This window comes from Monodon monoceros, unplaced genomic scaffold (assembly GCF_005190385.1).
Source record: "Monodon monoceros isolate NGI ecotype Baffin Bay Population unplaced genomic scaffold, NGI_Narwhal_1 Super_Scaffold_18, whole genome shotgun sequence".
NCBI lineage: Eukaryota > Metazoa > Chordata > Mammalia > Artiodactyla > Monodontidae > Monodon > Monodon monoceros.
Genome location: NW_021703774.1, coordinates 172,713,177 through 172,736,808, shown reverse-complemented (window position 1 = coordinate 172,736,808; position 23,632 = coordinate 172,713,177). Strand labels below are relative to the sequence as shown.

The window sequence follows — 23,632 nt, the reverse complement described above, 5'->3', positions numbered from 1 at the left end:
CACTTCTTCATGGCTGTGTGGCCTTGGACAAGTCTCTCTGCGCCTTATTCCGTCCCCTATAAAACAGCAGGATTTCTGGCGGGAACTGACATCATGAGAATGTGTGACGCTTGGCCCATGGCACTTGGTAGGTTCTCATTAATGGGCCTTCCATTATGTTACTGGCCATAGAGCACGTGGACACCATGCAGAGCCCTTTGCCTGTCCCATCTCAGTCTTCAAATCCTCCCAGGAGTTCTCCACGGTGGCTGCTTTATTGCTACCCCCATTCTTCAGATGAGGAAACTGAGGCTTGCCGAAGTGGAGTGATTTGCCTGAGTCATACAACGAGTGAGGGGGAGAGTCAGGGCCTGCATGTGTGCAGGCAGACTCCAAACCCGCATTCTTGCCCGGCTGCAGCCCTGGCCCTGCCCTTGGCCTGCTCCTGATCCCAAGGGACCCTCCATCAGGCCCCAGTTCGGCACTCCAGGGCTGGATTTTGCTGAGGGTCAGCAGGCTTCAAACAAAGGCTGTGAAAAGGAACCAAGACGGCCAGGCAGAACTTCCTCGCTACACCCCATTTCTCCTCCCATCCCCCCTCCTTCCCTGTTATTAGGTCAGTGGTGGAGAAGCTGCCTCACCCCTCTCCAAGGATCCCAGAGCCAATGAGCTGGAGGACCCTCCAGTTCCAACGTTCTCATTTCACAGATCGGGAAACTGGGACCCGGAGATGGAAAAGCCCAACCCCAGGTCACTCAGCGTCCAAATCAGGCCCACTTGTCCAACGGTGATCTGTACAATGAGAGCTCAGTGGATGCAGGCAGGGGGCGGAACCCAAACTTGAGGGAGGGCTCCCCAGGCTCCTGGGAAGAGCGTGCATTCTCTGTGCCTTCCAATCAGTCAAACAAGCTTTTCCTGGGCCCTTCCTCTTTGCCAGACACAGCTGGTGATGGTCTGGGCAGGAGGCAAGCGTACCCGGGAAGAACAGGACCTGTGGCCTGCACACCAGGAGCTTGTGGCGTGGTGGGGAAAACTGACCACTAAAGCTGGGACCTCCACTGGGCTCTTGGCCGGAACCCCACATGTGACCTCTCTATGTGGTCTCTCCACGTGGGTTAGCTTGGGTTTCCTCACAGCATGGTGGGGCTAGGTTCCAAAGGCTAGTGTCCCAAGAGAACAAGTCAGAAGTGCGTGGAGTTTTAATGATCTGGCCTCGGAAGTCACACACTGTCACTGCCATCGCGCTCCATTGGTTGAGGCAATCACAGAGGTCTGCGCAGATTCAAGGGGAGGGACACAGACCCCGCCACTGGGAGGACTGTCGATATCACACTTAAGTAAGAACTTGTGGGATGAGAGACATTGTGGCAGTGCATTTGGAAAACACAGCTGGCTACAGAGATCATGCACATCTTGAATACTGGGCTAATGGGGCTGACTTACCCTGGTACAGGAGGGAAGGAAAGGATAGCAGGGAATAGAGAGAAAAGAAGACAGAAAACCTTGGGGGTCCAGTCGCCAGGCAGGGGCAGAAGCTGATACCCTGGATTAGGACTTCCCGGATGGTCCACCAAGGATGCTGCCCAGACCCAGCCCTCCTTGCACCCACCCAAGGCTGGGGTTCCAGGGCCCCTCCATAACTTTGGAAGGCACTGAGGCACAGGTGGGCTATCCCCATGGAGCCCCTTTATTCCGGGCTGAGGGTCCCTGCCTCTGGCTGCCTTCTCTCAGGGGCTGCCCTGCCTAGGCGCTGGTGAAAGAGAGCAGCAGCTCTCACACCCCTGCCTCTGAAGGAGCCCAGGATGCCTCCCAGCAGGTGGTAAACCTCACAAAAGGGCCAGCTGTCCTCTTGCAGTCTAAGACAGGGATCAGTGTGCAGGAAGGGGAGAAAAAGGAGGCTTTCCTCCCAGACGCGGCCAGGCTGGGCCCTGCATCTCCCCACCCTCATGGGCCGGGACAGGGGTGGCCTGTCAGCTGCAGAGCCCCTGCCTTGTCGTCAGACTCACAGGTCCAGGTGGCAGTGTCAGCAGCCGGCAGGGTCTCCCTCCCTCCACAGGGCCGCCTCCGTCAGCAAGGAAAGATCTGGGGCAGGGTCTCCCTCCCACCACCGGGCAGCCTCCATCAGCAAGGAAAGATCCGGGGCAGGGTCTGGCCTTCCAGGCTGATAAACACAGCGAGTCTGGGTTTACCTGCCTGGAAGTCTGTCTTCCCAAGTTCACGGTGAGCAGTTAAGGGTTGGCAGAGCCTGCTTCGTCTCTGTGACCCGGCGCAGCACCTGGCACGTTGTAGGTTCTTAGTTAGCATACGCTAAATGGACAAACGAATGAATGAATCTTTTCAGTGTCTATATTCCCAGTGCATAGCACTGTGCTTGGCACATAGACACCCAGTAGGTACCCAATAATCATTTGTTGAATTAATGAGTTTCGCTCTTCTCTGGATCCCTAATGCCCAGCACATAGTAGGCATTTAGGATCTATTGAACTGAAATGACAAAGCAAAACTCCTGAGGGCCCATCTGGTCCAAAGGGGACTTCAGGAACTTCCCTGGTGGTCCAGTGGTTAAGACTCTGCGTTTCCACTGCAGGGAGCGCAGGTTCCATCCCTGGTCAGGGAACTAAGATCCCGCATGCCACGCAGCATGGCCAAAACAAAACAAAACACACAAAAAAAAACCCAAAGGGGACTTTAGAGATGGGCTACTGTTTATACTGGCCCATGGGGCCCCCGCCTTAGCATCCTGGGAGGGCCTGGGCTCTGGGCATGCCCCATGAGTTCCCACACCCCACCATCTCCCCACCCCTACCCTCCTCCACGTCCAGGGCAGGGGTGAGGCGGGGGGAGCTTTGGACCCCCTGGCACAGGAACAGATGGATCAGAGGCAGGAGGGAGAGAGGAGAAAGGCAGACAGTCAGACAGACAGCACCGCAACGGGCCCTCCCCACGTAGGTGACACCAGGGCCGTCATAGGCACCCCTGGAGGCCCCTCCCCTGACAAACCAGGTCATCCTTATGAGCCCCCTCAGTGGAAGGCCTCCTCCCCCTGCAGCCCCTTACCCCCAGGGCCCTGCTTCCGGGCCCTGTGCACACTCTGTAAGTCGGGGTTGGGTGGGTCGGTGGGGAAGGGAGGGGGAGATAAAATTCTTCCTGGCAGTTTCAAGAGTTTTGGCATTTCCACAAGGGTGCATGTAATATTTAAATGACTTCCCCTCAGCACGCCCTCATGCCTGCCTTGGCTTCCCCAGGTGAATTTGTAGGCGCTGAAATGGTCTAATTTCCCACACAAGCCATGTCAAATATAATTTGGGTGCGAAGTCGGTAATTATACGTAACATCAGTCTGATGTTAAAAACACTGAAAAATTTAGCAAGAAGAGAGTACTGGAGAGACATGAGTCTGAGGCCCAGCCAGAAACAGGCAGGCCCGGGCTCCGCAGAAGCCAAAGTCTTTAATTAATGATAGCATGTTTTCAGGGACTCATAGGACGCAGGTCCCCAACTGTCTGAAACTCCTTTGTCTACCAATTACCAGCATCTGGGGAGGGGGAGGCAGGGAGGAAGTCGAAGGGGGGCACCCAGATCCTGGTGGAGAGTTGCCAAGGTTTGGGCTGGGGCTGCGGCTCACCTGAGGAGAAAGATCCTGCTGTCAGGTGACCCCATTCTGCTCTTCCCTCACCAGAGGCCAATCCCGGCATCCAGGGTCGGCGGGAGGAGGGGGCTCGTCTCCCCTTGACTCTATGGGTGAACTGTGGGGAGGGGGCGAGGTTTGGCTACTAGCCAAGCAGCCCCACAAGGCTTAGAGGGTCCGCAAACAATACCTGTCCCCCTCCTGATTTAGGTGGGGCTTTTCCTTTTCTTTTCAGTTTAACGGACTGTTTCTATGAGGACAGGGACCACATCTTGTTTGCTCAGCTCTGTGTCCCTGGATCTGGCACATAGTACGTGCTCAATAAATATTTGTTACCCGAATATACTGTATGAAACAAGCTCAAATTACTCCTCACTCTAATCCTGTGTGGACCGAAAGGGACCCCAGCACAGGAGACATTCGAGGGACTAAGGGGACAGGCACCAAGCTTGGATTAGGGTGGTGATTCTACACTTACAAGTGCTGTGACCTTGAGACAGTTTCCAAAACTCTGCCTCAGTTTCCTCATCTGCAAAATGGGCATATTAATAGATCTACCTCCTAGGATGACTGTGAATTCTGGATGAGATTCTCAGCGTAAAGCGCTCTGAACAGTGCCTGGCAGGTAACTCTTGTTTTGCTGAGGGAGATGGGTGAGGTGTGGCTTTGTAGAACAGCTCTTCAGAAGGGTTTCCAGAGGCTGTATGAGGACCAGGAGAGAAGGGGCGGCCAGCAGGGCACAGGAACCTGGAGCAACAAAACAGAGATTTCCAGTGGACAGCTTGGAAAAGTTTCTGCCACTGGGGGCATGACAAGAAGACCTTCTCCCTTGACTCCCTAAGAAATCTTTAATAAAATATTCTCTGTCTCTTGGTACATGAAAGGGAGTTGTTTCTGTTTGGGATGTATAGCCTCCAGGTGGGCAAGGAGGTAAGCGGACACCTGTGAGAGGTGACCATATCCAGAGGTGGGTACTATTATTGTTATTGAGGTTTTTAAAAAAATTTTATTGGAGTATAGTTGATTTACGATGTTGTGTTAGTTTCAGGTGCACAGCAAAGTGAGTCAGTTATACATATACATATATCCACTCTTTTTTAGGTTCTTTTCCCATATAGGTCATTACAGAGTATTGAGTAGAGTTCCCAGTGCTGATGTGAAAGCAAGGCTCAGAGAGGTTAAGTGATGGGCCCAAACTTCACACTTTGGCGTGGTGGGTTTGCCTTCCCACTCTCTGCTCTTAACCCTCTGTGCTCCACTGAACATACCAGAAATTCTGCCAAATAATAACAAAAGCCGTAGCTGACATGAAGAACTTTACTGAGAGTCAGACGTCCTGGTTTACCCCCACTTCATCCTAACCGCCCTTGGAGGCAGGAACTGTCGGCATCCCCATCTTACAGATGAGGAGGTTGTGGCTCTGAGGAGTTAACATGCCCCAGGTCACAGGATGTGGGACATGGAATGAAATCCAGGCCGACCCCACAGGAGCCCTTAACTGGGAAGGGACCACCTCCTCAAACGCTGCCCTTATCCTGCACCCCTGCCACAGCTACACCTTCTGCAAAGTGGTCCTCAGCTCTGAACATTGGAATCATCTGGGGACATTAAAACCACAGATGCCCAGGGCTTCCCTGGTGGCGCAGTGGTTGACAGTCCGCCTGCCGATGCAGGGGACACGGGTTCGTGCGCCGGTCCGGGAAGATCCCACATTCCGCGGAGCGGCTGGGCCCGTGAGCCATGGTCGCTAAGCCTGCGCGTCCGGAGCCTGTGCTCCGCAATGGGAGAGGCCACAACAGTGAGACGTCCGCGTACCACAAAAAAAAAAAAAAAAAAAAAACCCACTGATGCCCAGGTTTGAAGTGGCCTGGGTCCTGCGTGGGCAACAGGATTTTTTTAAAGCTCCCAAGTTGTCCTCATGTTGAGAACCCCTGCCTTTGTCCTGCTTCAGCTAAATCCTCTTAAGCTTTTCTATAACTATAATTCTGTGCAACTATAACGTGCACACAGATCACCCGGAGATCCTGATAAAATGCAGGCTCTGATGCAGGGGATCTCTCTGGGTTGGAGCCTGGGATTCTGCATTTCTAGCAAGTTCCCAGGTGATGCTGAGGCTGCTCCTACAAGGACCACGCTTTGAGTACTGAGGCTCCACACCAACGGCTCTTGAGCGTGTCTGCACATCCAACTCATCTGCGGAGTTTGAAAAAATTTGGATGCCTGGGTCCCAGCCCAGAGATTCTGGTGTCACTAGAAAGGAAGACTGGCGATTTTGGGGGCAGGGGCACTTTGAAAAAAATACCAAAGCCCAGGCCACATCCCCGGCCAATTAAATCAGAGTCTCTGGGGCGGCACCTGGGCACCTGCATTTTTTAAAGCGCTCAGGTGATTCTGACCAACAGCCAGGCTTGAGAACTAGAGCTTTGAGCTGCGTCTCACATAGTGTTTGCTGTCACCAAATCCCATCAAACCCAAGATTTTATTTCCTTCTTCAGGGCTTCACATTCATCGGGTCTGGGGTGGAACCCAGGAGTCAACATTCTTAACACACTTCCCAGGGGCTCCTGATGCAGGCAGACCCCAGGCCATGGGTCAAGAAACGCTCCTCCGCCGTCCTCACCGTCAGCCGCCGCTCAGCTGACCCCTCTACACAGCATTCCACCTCAGCCAGCAAGAAGTATCCACCGGGCCTGTGGGGCCACATTCCTCAGGACTCCGGGAACCTCCACCTGGGGAGATGAGAAAGGCCACAGAGGGAGACCGGAGGCGAAAGCTGAAGAGTGGCTGGCCGTGGCTGTAACCTGTCACACCTCTGTGGTTGACCAGTGCTCAGAGGTCAGCTCCGCCCTGGGACAGGCAAGGATTCAGGACTGCTGGCTTCTGAGGAAGGCAGGGGTCGGGCAGAGACTGGAAAACCAGACAGGAGGACTCCTGTCTAGCCAGGTCCTCTCCGCCCTGCACTCCCCCCCCCCCCCCCCCGCTCCCTGTACCACCCACCTGGGCAAGTCAGAACAACAACCCCACCCCATGCCTCTATTCCCACATTTCTCAAATAAAAAGAATAAACTCTCCCCACCCCACCGTGTATGTGTGATTGTGTGTGTTTTCTTTTTAGATTAAAGTAGTAATTGCTCAAGGCAATGAATTAAAACAGATCAGAAGCATATGAGGTGAGGAGTCTCTTTTGGAGGAACCACTGTTAATAGTTTCTTGTGTGTTTCCAGACATTTTCTTTGCAGGTACAAACACGCCAACATCTGTATACACTTTTTAAAAAATGAGATGGTATATGTTGTTACAATTTTTTTTTTGCACTTAGCAATATATCATGGGTACCTTTCCATGGAATTCCATAGGATCTCTCTCATTCTATTTGGAGGCTGCATAATATTCCACAATATTGATGTACCATTTTTTTATTTAGCTATTCTTCTGCTGGTGGGCATTTAGGCTGTTTTCTTTTTTTTTTTTTTTTTCCTACAATAGGCAATGACGCAACAGACACCATTATATGGCCACCTCTGAATACTTCTACAAGCCTGTCTCTAGTACATTCCTGGGAATAACATTAAGGTTCACCCAAATTTCCATCTCTCTCATTTCATAAGAGGTTGACAAACTGGAGTTTGCAATTTGCATGGATCTTTAATGAGAAGGGACAAGCTGGTGTAACTCTGTCTAGAGTGGACAGGGCTGCCATGGATTTTGCACCACAGTAGGATTTCACTTAGAAACTGATCAGCAACACCTCCCTTATTTCCATCCTAAACAGCAGCACCAACACTATCGTCAAATCATGACTGCCAGTACCACTGTCCCCACCAGCCAGACCATCAACACCAATGCCATCACCGTAACCACCCACACTGTCATTTCCATACCAGCCTGGGTTCTCAGTTGCAGACAACAGAACCCACTCTGATTTAAGTGGAAAGGTATTGTAAAGAGGTATTAGGAAAATATCCAAATGTAAAACCTAGAATTAGAAAACTCCAAGAAAAAAGAAACATAAGAGAAATTCTTTAAGACCTTGGATTAGGCAAAGATTTCTTGAGACAAAGGCACAGATCATAAAAGATAAAAATCGATGAATTTAACTTCATCAAAATTTTAAATGTCTGCTTTTGAAGACATTGTTATGAAGATGAAAAAAGAAGCCACAGACTGGGAGAAAATATTTGCAAAATGCACAACTCATGAAAGACTGGTAACCACATATACAAAGAACACTCAAAACTCAAAAATAAGAAAAGAGACAATCCAATAAAAATATGGGCTAAAGATTTGCATAGACACTTTCCCAAAGAAGGTATATGGGTGGAAAATAAGCACTTGAAAACATGCTCAACATCAGTAGTCACTAGGAAAATGAAAATTTAAACCATAATGTGATACCACTACCCACCTATTTGAATGGTTCAAATTTTAAAAAACTGACAATACAAAATGCTCGCAAGGATGCAGAGTAGCTGGAACTCTCATACACTGCTGGTGGGAATGCAAAATGATGCATCCACTTTGAAAACTTGTTAGGCTGTTTTTTGTAAGGTTAAACATATACTTAACACATGACCCACCAATCCCACTCCTAGGTATTTACCAAAGAGAAATTGAGGTATATGTCCTTGCCAAAAACAAACAAAAAAAACTATATGTGTAGGTTTATAGAAGCTTTATTCATTACCAAAAATTGGAAACAACCTAAATGTCCATCAGCAGGTGGATGGATAAACAGATTATGGTATATCCATTCAATGGAATACTATTCAATAATAAAAAGGAACAGATTACTGGTATATGCAATGACATGGGTGACTCTCAAAAGGATTATGTTAACTTAAAGAAGCCAGACTCAAAAGGCTACATACTGTATAATTCAATTTATATGACATTCCAGAAAAGGCAAATCTATAGCAAAAGAGATCAGATGAGTGGTTGTAGGAGGCTGGGGATAGAGGAGGGGATTCAACAGCATCAGTGATGTTCTGTTAATGTTTAACAACCAGCTCAGGACAAGTGAGAGATTTTCTATATATATATATATGTAAATGTATGTATGTGTATATAGGTATACATGTGTATACCCATGTATACGCTTATCATAAATCTTACTGATATAAAAGATGTGTAGCACATATAGTTTTTTATTTGAGCAAAATTCACCTAACATACAATTGTACCATTTTAAAGTGTACAATTCAATGGCGTTTGGTGCATTGACAGTGTTGTGCCACCACCACCTCTCTCTAGTTTCACAACATTTTCATCGTCCCTGAAAAAAACCCCATACTCATCAAATTCTCCCCATCCTCCCCTCCCCCATCCCCTGGCAACCACTGCTTTGCCTTCTGTCTCTATGGATTTGCCTGTTCTGGATATTTCACATAAATGGAACCATACAATATGTGACCTTTTGTGTCTGGCTTCTTATATTTAGCATAACGTTTTCAATGTCCACCCAAGTTGTAGCATGTATCAGTACTTCATTCCTTTTCACTGCTGAATAATATTCCATTGTACAGATCCCCAGAAATTTGTTTATCAGTTTATCCATAGATAGATATTTGGGTTGTTTCCACCCTTTGACTATGTGAATAATGTTGCTATAATCATGTACATACAAGTTTCTATGTAGATATATATTTTCATTTTTCTTGGGTGTAATACATAGGTAAGGAATTGTTGGGTCATACGGTAATTCTACGTTTAACTTTTTGAGGGACCACCAAACTGTTTTCCACAGTGGTTGCACCATTTTATATTCCCTCCAGCAATGTACAAGGATTCCTATTTCTCCATATCCTCGTCAACATGTGTTATTTTCCCTTTTTTTTTTTTACTATAGCCATTTTAGTGAGTATGAACTGGTATCTCACTGGGTTTTGGGGGGGTTTTTTAAAGATTTTAATTTTCTTTTTTTTTTTGGCTGCATTGGGTCTTTGTTGCTACGCACGGGCCTTCTCTAGTTGAGGTGAGTGGGGGCTACACTTTGTTGTGGTGAGCGGGCTTCTCGTTGTGGTGACTTCTCTTGTTGCGGAGCACGGGCTCTAGGCGCGCAGGCTTCAGTAGGTGTGGAATACAGGCTCAGTAGTTGTGGCGCACGGGCTTAGTTGCTCTGTGACATGTGGGATCTTCCTGGACCAGGGCTTGAACCTGTGTCCCCTGCATTGGCAGGCAGATTCTTAAGCACTGTGCCACCAGGGAGACCCATCTCACTGGGTTTTAATTTGCATTTTCTTAATGATAAATAGTATTGAATATTTTTTCATATGTTTGTTGGCCATTTGTATATCTTCTTCGGGGAAATGTCTACTCAATCCTTTTGCCCACTTAAAATTGGATTTTGTGTCTTTCTGTTATTGAGTTGGAAGAGTTCTTTAGATATGCTGGATATTACACCCTTATCATATACATGCTTTGCAAATATTTTCTCCCGTTCCATAGGCTGTCTTTTCACATTCTTGATAATGCCCTTTAATGCACAAAAGTTTTTAATTTGGTGAAGTCCAATTTATCTAATTTTTTCATTTATGCTTGCGCTTGTGGTGTCAAATCTAAGAATTCCATTGCCAAATCTGAAATCATGAAGATGTACTCTCATGTTTCTTATAATAGTTTTATAGTTTTGGCTCTTATGTTTAGGTCACTGATCCATTTGGAGTTAATTTTTGTACAAGGAGTACAATTTCTCTGGTGCAAATACCCCCACCCACATGAGGTCACTGAATTCAGAGTTGAGAAGAGCTATCACTACATCGTATTTCTACCAAACTGATGTAATAAACATGATCTCGCAAGCATAAATAGTAAAATGTAGTGAAATCTTTAGAAAGTAATGAGTTTATTACGGCTGCTTTTAATATAAGTTATTTGTAGGTTTATATAATTTAACATTCAATGAGGGCTGTGTTTAACAATCAGCTTGTGAAATTTCTGAAAATTCAACAATTGACTCTCACAAGGTAGCCAGCTCTAGCACACCACCAGGGTCGACTACCAAGTGGCACTTGGGAACTTCCGAGGGTGACAAAAATGTTCTACATCTTGACTGTGGCAGCAGCTATAAGACTGTATAAGTTTGTCAAGATATATAGAACTGTGCATATAAACAGGCTAATTTTACTGGATGTCAGTTATACTTCAATAAACCTGAAATAAGGGGCATATGGTAACTCACAAACTTCCCAGAGGCACCACAGAATCAGACTTGGAGGCTGGAATAGCACCCAGGGCTAGTGGCGAAGCTTCTGCTACTGTCACTAACACAGGTGTGGAGGCTCCCACCACAAAGGAGGGCAGGGAAGCCCCTGCCAGGACCCCACCCCTGCTGCCACTGGACTCTGGCTGTCTCTCCATCCTACGCTGACAAACTCATCTGCACTGAGCCTGCCAGTGCCTCTTCCCTGTCAGAACCCTGTGTCTGCCTCTGACTGATGGAGGTGAGATCACACAGCTACACTAGCTGCAAGGGAGGCTGGAAAGTGAATTTCTTTCTTTCTTTTTTTTTTTTTCCCATGCCATGTGGCATGTGGGATCTCAGTTCCCCGACCAGGAATCGAACCTGTGCCCCCTGCAGTGGAAGCGCAGAATCTTAACCACTGGACTGCCAGGGAAGCCCCTGGAAAGTGAATTTCTGATTTCTACCTTGGTGGAGTAGGACTCGTAGAGTGGGAGACACCTCGAATCTAGGAAGAGAATTTACAGGATGCAAAGTGGCCACGTGAGCATGAAAACGGTCCCCTACAATGACCACCAGTTACTGTCACCAGCACATGACCACGGATACCAGCAACGGTGTCATCCTAGTTATTGTTATAAGCCTGGTTCCAGCCCTTCTGTGTGAAGGCCACACAGGCTGTTAGAACCCACGTGGAGACAGGTGTCAGCCAGGCCTCTTCGTAGAGAAGCTTACCATCTGGTCGGAAGGCCTGGTCACCCATCCTACGGGGCAGTGTGTGCTCAGCTGCCACAGGAGGACTTGAGACAGACAGCTACAGGAGCCAGAGGGAGAGGTCCCCTGGGAATGGGGAGGAAAGGGAAGGCTTCCTGGAGAAGGGGGCATTTGAACTGAGCTTTGAAGGGTGGGAAAGACTTAGACAAGGGGAGCGAGGAGGAGGGCACCTCATAGGAGGACCCATGTGGGCAAAGGCATGCTAGGGTGTCTGGCTGGTGAAGAAATGTAGGCAGTGCTTGGCAAAATTCTTGACCACAGCTTCAGAGTGAGAAACACATTTTACCTGTAACACACACATATACCTAAATGGATAAAAATTTCACACAGCAGTACCTATCCCACCACATGCTGTGCACTTTGATGTTTTCTATTCTAGCTGATCCTATTTTACTATTTTTTTCAAGTGCTAGTCATCACTCATTAAATTGACGTCATGACCCATCAGTGGGTCACGACCTGCAGTTTGAAAATCACAGATGCATGCAGGGGCCATAGATCTGGGGGAAGAAGCAAGCGTGGGGCTATAAAGGGCCTTGAACACCAAACGACAGCATTTTTGTTTGTCTGGTTTTTGTTTTTGTTTTGTTTTGGCCACACCGTGCAGCTTGTGGGATCTTAGTTCCCCGACCAGGGATTGAACCCAGGCCCGAAAATGCCGAGTCCTAACCACTGTACCGCCAGGGAATTCCCAAATTCACTGCATTTGGACTCCGCCCTATAGATTCTTGATCCCGGAGGTCAGGTGTGGAGTTGCGATTTGAAATGATTACTATACACCATCTATCAGTCTTTAAAATGCACATAATATTTGACCCAGCAATTCCACTTCTAAGAATGCAGCCTGGAAAGACACCCATCAAGGAGCTCAAAAGAGGGTGTTTGCTGCCACACTGCTTCTCACTGGAAGAATTGGAAGCAACTAAATGTGGAATACTATGCAGCCCTTCAAAAGAATGAGGTCAGCCTTGATTGTGAAGAGATCTCTGGGACATTTTGTGGGTTGGGGGGAGAAACAAGATCAAGTCACAGAGCCAGAAGTGTTGTTTGCTTTCAGTTTTGGATAAAACACACTTGTACGTGTGTACGCACATTTACACGTGTGGATGACTTTTTAAAAGATCTAGAAGGAAATTCGGACACATGCTACAACACAGGTGAAGCCTGAGGACATTATGCTAGTGACATAAGCGAGTCACAAAAGGACAAGTACTGTGTGATTCTACTTTTATGAGGGACCAAGAGTAGTCGGATTCATAGAGACAGAAAGTAGAAGGGTGGTTGCCAGTGGCTGGCTGGAGGGAGGATGGGAGTCAGTGTTTTATGGGGACAGAGTTTCCGTTTGGGAAGATGAAGAAGTTCTGGAGATGCATGGTGGTGATGGCTGCACAACGCTGAATACCACTGAACTGCACTCTTAAAAATGGTTAAAATGGTGAATTTTATGTTATGTATATTTTACCACATACACAAAAAAAGATTTAGAAGGCCCTACACCAGATCTAACAGTGGTTGCCATGGGAAGGGGAGAAAACTGGGGTTAGTGCAGGTAAAGGGGGGTCTTTCACATTTTACTCTCTATGCTTCTGTATGGTTTGTAATCTTTGCAATGAGCGCTTGTTCTTGGATAACTCACATGATTTTTTTAAATCCAGTTTTTAAAAATATATACATATGTAAAGTTCAGGTGGCCCTAGGAGGGTCAAAGGGTGGACATGAGGGAGGGGTTAGGGTCCAGAGAGGCCTGGAGGTGCTGGAGGGTATGGCCAATGAGGGGTTACCTTATTAAGACCAATACTGAGCACGGTGCGTGGGATGTCTAAATAGCTCCCTGGAAGACGTGGTTATAATCCACTGCAGGAAACATTAGGAGCTCTGGGACCCCAGAGGAGGTGCTTAACCCAACCAGAGAATCAGGGAGGGCTTCCTGCAGGAAGTGGCCGGAGCAGGAGTGTGGACTACGAGAAGGCTGAGCAGTAGCAGCAGGAGACTCGGAAGCAGCACCTTCTGCAGTCCAGAGCCGGAAGCCCCAAGCATCCCCTGGGCTGGAGGCTGTTGGTCCCACCCCCCCACCCCCCACACGGTTCCTGCCCAGCCCCCCGCCCCCCCAGAGAATGGCTGCAGGGCAGTATGGGGGCAGTAACGCAAATCACCTCCTGGGTATAGCTCTCATTACTTCTCAGTGACTGGCGCTGCAGAACCACTTTGGCCTGGTGGAGGTGGGAACAGATGCTTTGCTCCCTGCTCTTCCCCCAGCCCTCCTGCAAGAGCCCCCAACCCTAATCACATCTGGTTCACATTGGTCCTGTTTGGTTCCAATTGTCTCACTTCCTGCTACCGTCTCTGGGCACCCCGCCCCCCCCCATCTGTGGGAACAGACCCCTCCCCCTGCCCTCCTCTCAGCCTGGAGCAAGTCCCGCACAGAGGAGTCCCCCAGCAGCCCTGTGGATCCCCCCTTGACCGCTCTCATGAACGTGATGGGTCATCTCACTGCCCCCTAGATGTGCCTCCTGGACATTATTCTGGGGTGCCCTGGCTCTGGTGATGCCCACCTGCATCCTACCGGGTCTGACCCAGACATCTACTAGGAACCCCGCTATCCCCGTGCCTTGCCCCCTTCACCTCCTGGGGAGGGGCCTCCTGTGTCAAGCAATGTGTCGGGCTCCTCCATCCCCACACCCAGCCCTCTCTGGGAGGTCCTTGGTGAGAGTGAGCCAGAGAAGGCATGTTTCCCTGGAGGGCATTTCTCTCCAAAGGAAATAGTCCTAAAGCCATTTCCAGGGGTTGCCGGACCTCAGGGACAGAGCTGTACAGGGTGAGGATGGGGGGGCGGGGTCAGGGTGCAAAGAGCTGATGGGACAGGAGGAGATGGGGGATGACTGACCCCAGAGAGCAGGCACTCCAGGCACCCACCCATGTGGAGCCAGAGGAGTGATGTGGAGGGAAAGTCAGAGAGTTCCCTCTACTCCCACCTCTGGGATCAGCTGGGAGTGTGGCTCTCTCTCCAGTGCAGGACGGTACCCAGGTGATACATGCTCTGTAGCATTTGTCCCGAATTATCACTAATCAGTGACACGCTGCTCTTACCATAAGCCAAGCCTTGAAAGTGTGTTAACTCCTTTTATCCTCTCAGCAACCCCATGAAGGCACTATCGTCACCATCATCATCACCATCCCCATTTTACAGATGAGAAAGCTGAGGCAGGAAGAGGTTAAGTAGCTGGCCCAAGGCCGCACAACTTGTAAGTAATGAGGCCAGCATCTGGGCCCAGGAGCCTCTTAATCTCAAAGGCCAGGAGTACCCAGTGAGCTGGGGTCTCTGAACCCACCACTACCCCTACCCCCGACTGGACCAGACCCTGCACTGGGAACTCCTTGAGGGCAGGAACAGGGGACAGGGTTCCTCTCTGCCTCCCTCAAAGCCAGCAGTAGACATTCACTCATTCATTCATTCATTCCATAGGATTTTTGCTGAGTACCTCCAGACAGTCATGTGCCAAAACCCCCTCCTGAGCCTCCGGCCCCCCATCTGCAAAAGGCGAATGTTGTCTGAACAGAGGGGTCCAAATATATTACAGCGGCCCATGTATGTAATATCTCCTAGTAGCCACGTTTAAAGGAGTAAAAGGTAACAGGTGAAATTAATTTTAATAACGTACTTTTTGAACCCAGTATCTTCAAAATACTAGCATTTCAGCATGCAATCGATGTAAAAATAATGAATGAGATATTTGACACGCTTTTGTTTGTACTGGCCCCGAGAAATCCTGTGCACATCCCCCTTCCGGCACATCTTCCTTTGGACTAGCCACACATCCATTGCTCAGTAGCCACGTGTGGCCATCGTACTGGACAGCACGGCCCCAGACTGGAGGGTTCAATAGAGATCAGAGGGCACGGGTGTATAAGCCTCCAGCTCCCAGCCTGGCCCACAGGAGGAACACGTACAGGTGCGAGGGTCCCAGCGCCTTCCTGCCCTCAGCCTGGCAAAGCCTCCCCTTTCCTCCTGCACAGCCAGGAGTCAAGGCCCCTCTGGGGTGCCCCTGGGACTGAGGCACCGCTGGCTTTCCAGGAAGAAGCAGGAGGAGGAGGGGGAGAGCAGTCTGGGGCCTCGAGGAGGGAGCTGCTGCTGCCGCCTGGCACGGGGACAGAGTTTGTTTGCACCTCTTTGAAGCCGGGAGATGAAAGCGGGGCCCACACGGCTGCCTTTGATTCCCTCCTCCCTGGGCCCTCGCAGCTGCAGCCAGGCCAGGCCCAGCCCTTCGCTACCCGGGCGGGAGCAGAAGAGGCCCCAGGCCAAGGGCGTTTCTCCCCTGGGTGGCTTGGAACGTAAGCAGAGGAAGCACCCTCCGTGCTGGGGGATCTGCCCTCCCATAGATGGACCCACCCAAAAGGCAGAGTGACAGCTTCCCTGGAGAGGAAGGAGCAGGCGTGATGTGTAGGATGCGGGGGAGCCTGCAGCCTCGACTCTCTCTTCTGCTGACGCCTGAGTGTCCACCATCAGTGGTCAGGCCTTACGAACAAACGCAACAAGAGCATGGCGGCGGTTGAGAGCTGGGTGGATCCCTGCACCTCTCTAAGCCTCTTTAATTCAACCAGTATTTATCGAGGGCCTACTGTGTGCCTGCCAGCTGCTGTTCTAGGTGCCCTCCTGGTATGTTTCACAGAGCAGATGGAATGAAATGATGTATGCAAAGCGCTTAGCATGGCGACTGGCATGTGGAAATAGCTCAGTACACGTCAACCGGCATCATCATTACTGCTAAGTACTGCAGGGCCTCTTAACCACTCCCAGGCAATGAGGGAAGAGAACCAGCTGCTGAAGAGCGCCCACCCCCAGGGCTAATCCTTCATCCTTTGGCCTGAGCTCCTACCTCCTCTCTCCTAGGTCCCTTGGGGGCAGGCCATGGCCTGTGGGGGAAGCAGGACCACTGACCTTGACCACTGATGTCTCTGGACCAAGAGTGGCAGCTCAGACCACAGGTATCATGCTCTGGGACCTCCCGCCGTAATGGACGCAAAGTCACATCTGGGATCCTAGAGGGCCCCTCCCCTGACCCAGGCCTGCCGACCCCTCCGCGTGCAACTGGAGGCCACGGGGCAGCGGCACTTTAGAGCAGCAGGCGGTAGGACATCTGCTGTACCAGGCACGTGGCTTCTGCAACCCCAGACCCCATATGGCCCTGGCAGCATGGACTGGGTGTCCTCTGCCCTGATCCCCGTCCAGACAGTGTCTGGATTCTCCCAGCCACGCCACCTTGGAGGAAGACCCACCTCTGTCCTCCTCTGGTACAGGGCGCTGGCTGCACCGTCCTGGTCACCTCGTCCTTGCACACACATTGCTTGTTCACAGTGCTCAGAACATGGCGGGGGAGGGAGGGGGTCTGTGAGCCCCACACAGGCCTGCCCCTCACTCCTGGTCCTCTCCTGCTTGACGGCTTGCTGCCTCTCACGGGTCAGGGAGGAGACGTGGTGCCGCCAGGGCTGCAGAGGAGAGCAAAGTGGGTAAGACCCAGGTCCCGAGCGCTCCTGGGCAACTACTGGGTTTGTGGGCGTGCGTGTGCAGGCCCTTCCAAGATACACGTCTGACCCTCACCGATGGTCGTCCCCATTTCACAGATGGGGAGGTCCAGGCTCTTCCACAGTCACACACTTAGGAAGGAGGGCAGCCCGGATTTGGAGCCAGGTCTGATTGATTCCAAAGTTTGTGTTCTTTTCACTCAAGCACAGTGCCAGGCCCTCTCCTCAGCTCAGAGCAGCCCCAGGTGGCTTCTCCAAAGCCTGAAACTCCAGGGCCAAGAAGCCTGCCCTATAGACAGATGTGCTGGAGCAGAGGAATACCGGCCTTGGAGACAGACCGGCTGGCTGGAAATCCCACGAGTCCTGGGGCCCCGGGCAGGTCATCTCACCTCAAGACCTTCATCTTCTCTTTCAGGGATTTCCCAAAGCGTGCATGGCTGGCAGAATGATTTTAGGTGGTACTCAGCCTTTTCTTTCTATTTTAGTTGTTAGAGATTTGTTCTATTGTGTATTAAACCAGAGAGATGTGACTAGCGCGTCCAACCCACAGTTTCGCGGATATATTTGCTTAGGTGGTGTCTACATAAGTGAGAAAAGTGCGTTGACTGGAGGGATGATACTAAGTAAGCAAAAACACAGGTGGTAGGAGGATGTGGCATATCAGCTGCCCATGTCTGGGGAACAGGAGCTGGTACAATGACCCCATCAGCGAGAGGAGGATACCAGGTGGCTAGGGGGGCTAGAAGCAGGGTGCCCTGGCCCCATTGGCTGGGGCGAACCCCATGGAGGCCTGGACAGGAGAGAAGGAAGCAGGCAGGGAGGTGGGAAGAGGGAGAGAGGCCAGCGGGGCTCCAGGGCTTACCCCAGCCGGCTGGCCGGCTGCATCCACCCGGGCCTCCGAGCCTGGAGGCCACATTGCCGCCTCCCCTCCCCAAGCCATGCAGTCCACAGCTGGCTGATGTAAAACACACATGTTTTGACTGAAGCCGCTCTCCCCGCCCCCCCAAAAAACGCCAACATTAAAGGGAGCGTAGCTTTGTAAAACTGAAACTGTAAAACGCTTCTGAAACCCAGCCCGGGGGATTAAAGAAACCACATGAAAAGGGATTTGGGACGACCTGGACCCTGACTTCCTGTTCAGAAGTTCACTCACCATGTGCCTCCCACCCGGCCGGTGGCATGTAGCCAGGAGGAGGAGGGGGAGGGGGGAGGGGGAGGGGGAGGGGAGGGGGAGGGGGGGGGGAGGGGGAGGGGAGGGGGAGGGGCGAAGAGGAAGGCCAGGCCAGTGGGGGACTCAGGGGGCCTCCAGAAGTCCAGGGCTCTCTAAGGTCCAAGGCCTCACAACCTCAGCCGTGGCCTTCCCTGGCCTCTGACCTCTGGAGGCTCTGAGGAGAAGATGCCATGTTGCCCTCGGCCTTGGGACACCCTCCCTTGTAGTAACAGAGGGGTGGGGTGAGCAAATGAGACCACAGCCAGCCACCATCGACCTCCCTCCCGGCCTCTGCCAGTTGCCTCTGCTGCTCCCAACTTGGTCCTCACTGGTCCCGGATCCTTGGAGATGCAGGAAGTGTTTGGACCTCAGCTCAGCCTCCCATCCAATCATAGTTAAGAGCTTCCCCCAGGCCCATGAGCGACTGTGAGTTCAAATCCCAGCTCTGCACTTATTCACTGTGCGATGCCCACGAGCTCCCATTGGAAGCTCCCTCCCTTTTCCCTCTGCATGTGTTAGTGAGCAGCGTGGGGAAGGCTGTGTGCAAAGGTGCCGTGACTGGGATGGTGCAAAGGTGGCCCTGCCCCCGCTCTCACAAGACTGGGGTTGGAACTCCCCCATGGGTCTCTCTCTTGCTACATGGCCCTGGGCCCATCACATTCCCTCTCTGAGCTCAGGACCCTCATCCTCGGAAAAAAGAGGATAGGATGGACTGGGTCAGAGGGGAAGCCTTGTCTATGGACACCCGCACACGCACACATCATATCCACTCTCAGATGGACACACACTCACTGCCCCCCATCACACACGTCGTAACACACACAGACACACATCACAGGCCACCTGGCCCCCGCCACCCCCAGCTTCATTACAGCCCTCCTTCCCTTACATAAACTCCCCGTGCCCTCCAGTGTCCCCCGCAATCACTTACCTACTATTAGGATATTAAAAAATATGGCAAGATCTTAAGAGACTTATTAAAATGCAATTAGCAGCGTGTACGACTTAAGCAGGGAGATTATTTTTAAAAATGACTTGATTGTGCGGAATACCACGCACCTTCCCGAGGCCGTAAACCTGCCAATCACACACATTCTCAAATGAGGAGGTCTCCTCGCTTTCTCTTTGTCCTTCAGGGTTTTCTCCTGCCCCCAGGGACCATGAAGGCTGTGGTCCCCCGCCCATAAAAGCCACCTGCTCACACACAGACACTCTGAACCCCTCAAGAGGTCCCTCAGAAGGAAGACAAGGGGTTAATCAGGTCCAAAGCCAAGCCTGGAGAAGTTTCTAGAAACCGGCCGGAGGGTAGGCATGGGGATGGAGACCCTCCCACCCCCCACTCACGCCCACCCCAGTTAAGATTTGGGTCGGGCAGGGGCTGCAGGCAGGGTACGGGTGACAAACTGTCCTTCGAAGGGGCTGAGGATGGGAAGGGCCCAGGGAGGAGGAAGAGGACCAGGGTAAGGGGGGGTGGGCTGCTGATGACCCGCTCTGAGGGCTAAGCCTCTGAGACCCCCCCCTGCTATTGCCCCCCACCCAGCGGCCACTCTCCCGGCTGGAACGGTGGGTTATGCTGCCCCCTGCTGCCTGCTCTCCACACTGCAGCCCCGCTCAGGACCCAGCGGCTGAGCAAAAGAGCTGGCCCGGTCCAGGGTCAGCCCGTCTCCAGCTGCAGGGTCCGCGAGAGGGACCCCAGGAAGCCACCAGGCTCTAACCTAAATAGAAACTCGCATCTGGAAACATGGGGCCCGCTCTCCGGCACCCCCTCCTGGGCTGCCCCACCCCTGGCTGAAGGAGTTTATCAAATGTGCTCGCTACTTCCTGGCATTAGGCTCCCACTGGCACTTTTATTCCAACCATAAAAAGGCTATTTCATTGAGAAATAAAGTCCCATCTCCCTGACGCGTAACTCCTTTCAGAGCTCTTATTCAGCCGTCAGGCAAAATTTATGCTTCCTGGATGCCTTCTCTTGGGATAGCAGCTGGAAATTGGGGAGAGGGGGCTGTAGGGAGGAATTTCCTTTCTCGCCAAAGGACATGTGTTTATTCCTTCGGTCTAAGGAGCCGCAGAAACCCAAGGTGTGCAGGAGGGAGCCCTGGCCTTGGAATGAGGAGGCCAGGGTTTGAGCCCTGGTTCTCTCTCCTATTAGCTGTGTGACCTTGGGTAAGGCCAAGTTTCCTGGTCTGTAAAATGGGAAGAACAATCCTTCTCTTCCCCAGAGCGATGGTGCTAGATGCCGTGAGCAGAGAGAGGTGGAAAGTACCTGGACGTTGTAGAAGTGCAAGTACTGCTTTTGTATGAAGGCAGAGGAATTCTCTGACTCTGGGAGGTGTCCCTGGCACAGATTCTCCCAGGCAGTGGTCCTCAACTGCCATGTGCATCAGAATCAGCTGGAGGACTTGTTCACACACAGATTGCTGGGTCCCACCCCGTGAGTCCCTGGAACTGTAGGTCCAAGAGTTTGCGTTTTTCACGAGTTCTCAGGCGAAGCTGATGCTGCTTGTCTGGGGACCCCACTTTGAGAGCCACCATTCCGAGGCTTCTGAGATCTGGGATGTGAGGTAGCACAGCCTGGGCCTCAGGAGAGGAATGAGGAGGAGAGGGGAGGTCACCTGTGGTGCCAGGTGGGGCTGGGCTGTAGCCAGCTCCATGGGAATGAGCATCGGTCCACATCACCCCATCTTGTCCCCCCACTGGCTTGGCCTGAGGTCTCCGGCAGCCCCACCCCCAGAGACCAGACCAGCAGCAGGAGTGTCAGGAGGTGGGCTGAGCTGGGGAGGATTGACGCTCCGGGGTGAGGGGTTCTCTCAGAGCTGTGTTAGAGACTTCTGACTTGTCATCTTCAGGGGCTGACCCCCACGTCACCCTAGAGCGGAGGTCGCCTGGACGACTACTCCTGTTTCCAAAAACCCCATGCTGAAGCAGGAGCTCAGAGAAGTGAACTGATTTGCTCAAGGTCACACAGCTTGGGCAGGACACCCAGAAGGACACCCACCACCACGCCGCCTCTCTGGTTACGCAGTAATTTGGAGGATTACTAAATTGACGACTCCAATTCCAGTTTAAGTAATATTCAAATACCCAACAGAGACTTGCAGCTAAGGCTGAAAGAGCGTGTTGTGATGGAAGAGGTCTGACGTGGGAAGCATCTAAAATCTGGAAATTCGAGACCTTCAACGAGGGAAAAACAAGGAGCCTGGATGTTTCAGGGTGTGAAAACTGGCTTTGTGCTCAAGGAGGAAAACCCAAAAGGGAAACTGGACCAGTGGCTGTTCCCTGTCACAGGAGAGAAGGACAATAAACGCATCACAGACCCTGGACTTGACACACAGAGTCGTGTGGGGAATGCTGAGGATCCAAGCTGCGGGGGGGGTGGGGGGGGCCCGATTTCTAATTACCCCCAAATCCCAGGTTGCCTGAGATCCCACCTGGCAGGCCACTGACCGGGAGTGGCAGAGCTGCCCTCTGCCAGGATTTCGCTGATCACAGACGTGTCAGCTGTCAGCCATAAACAAATGACCGCACGACCGACCGGGGAGGTCTCAACAGGAAAACCGGAGGTCCCCAGGGCAGAGAAAACACTGACGCATGTGTACATCATGACTGTGGGTCAGACCCAGGAGCCACCCAGGCCCTGGCGGACCCGGAGCCCTGGTCACAGATCTGGGGTTGTCCCGTGTTGAGGGAGAACAGGAGACCTCCGGAGAACCCCGATCACTTTCTAATTAAACACGACTGTCCGGGTTTTGAGCCGAGGCGGAGTGGAGCAAAGGGAAGGAAGAGAAGAAAAGTGGTTTGTTCCAGCTGTGCAGAACGCTGAGCTGGGAAGAGTGTCCAGAACAGTTAATGCCCAGACCCTCTCAGCCCTGCAAATCGCCACCTGCCTGGGGGGTGAAGCGCCGTTTATGCCAGGTAAAGGCAGGCGATTTCATTAACTCCACTCCTGGTGTCTCATCTCCAAGGGTGCGGGTGGTTAAACGTGAGCGGGATTGGTAAAGGGTCAGCCTGGTTGGCAGGACTTTCTGGGGTGGGTATGTGCCCCTGGTCTACGAGGTCCCCAAGCTGAGTGTCTCTGCAGAGACAAAGAAGGGAAGAGGTGATCGGGGGTGGAGGAGAGACAGACTTGAGACAGAGACTGAGTCCTAGTAGAAACACTGCAGGCCGGTGTTGAGGTAGATGTGAACACGTCTCAAACATCACCAGCGGCCATGGAGTCCTCCAGGTGCAGGGCAGGAGTGGCACAAGCCCTCAACAAGGACCCCTTGGAGTCACTTCTCACGGGGCCTCTCTCATCCCCCCCACCTTGTCCCCCTGCTGCTCGTCTTGTCCCTCTGATGTCCAGCCTTTTAAAGCCAGAATAAAGCTGGTCTCCTACCTCAGGCTTCAGGCCCTGCAGGCCCCTGGTCCCTTCCACTTCCTCCTGTCAGATGGCCGTCTTTCAGTTCCTCCAACCCTCCCCAGGACTCTGGAACTTGCCGTGCCTCTGCGTGGATACCCTTGCCCCAGCCCTTTCCAGATTTACTTCCTCGGGGAGGCTGTCCCCGCCATCCCACCCAAAGCAGCCCACAACCTGCCCCCACCGACGTTGCATGTTTAGGACTCTTCAGAGCACTTGGTGTGAAAACATCCATGCATATGTTTATTGTCAGTCTCCCTGCCCCTTCACACACGAGCACGTGGGCCTTTCTCTGTCCGATTCACCCTTCCCTTCCAAGCTGGATCGGTGTCTGCACAGAGGACGCGCTCCATAACCTAGCCGTAGGGTCCAGGAGACGCTCTACGGAAAGGCAAGTGATCCGGGGAACCAGCCAACGGTAAGCCCACGACCTCAGCGCTGGGCTCTAAACAACTTCCCCACCAGCCTCTGAAGACCTTGTAGCCCCGAAGCCACGGGCTCCTACGAGCTGAGCCAGCCTTAGAGGAGGTCAAGGCCTTCCTTCTTCACCAGTCCAGGCCACCCAGTCAGGTGTCCAGGGCAGTGGTCAGAGGCTTGGTCCTCCTCCTGCTGGCTTCCCCTCTAGGTGTCAGGCTTGCCCTGGCATGGGGGCGGCCTTCCCGGGGAAACGCCTGGCAGGGCTGGGGGATGAGGAGGGGGCCGGGCTTGCAGTCACGGCTCCGAGTCAAGAAAGGAAATCATCCGAGCTTTTAAAAAATTAAATGGAGTCAGTAATTTGATTTCAGAGAGAAGCTGAAAACCTCGTAATGGCAGGAGCAGCTCAAATCCGTGGTGAAAAGGAAAAGCCTTAAATGGGGCTATTAAGCTTTTGCTTGGGATGGATCTGCCCGGAGAAGGAGGAAGAGGGAGGGCGGGCAGGGGGAGAAGTCGTCCTCGAGGCAGAGACCGT

General features: G+C 51.9%; 1 protein-coding gene across 1 annotated transcript in view; it reads right to left on the bottom strand.

The window, feature by feature from the left end:
* Nucleotides 1-6,252: 6,252 nt before the first annotated feature.
* The window catches only part of CUNH1orf127 (chromosome unknown C1orf127 homolog), a 30,369-nt gene continuing 12,989 nt past the window's right edge, over nt 6,253-23,632 (bottom strand). The window contains 2 exon segments of the mRNA XM_029227063.1: nt 6,253-6,335; nt 16,972-17,041. Coding sequence (XP_029082896.1) covers nt 6,253-6,335; nt 16,972-17,041 — 153 coding nt within the window.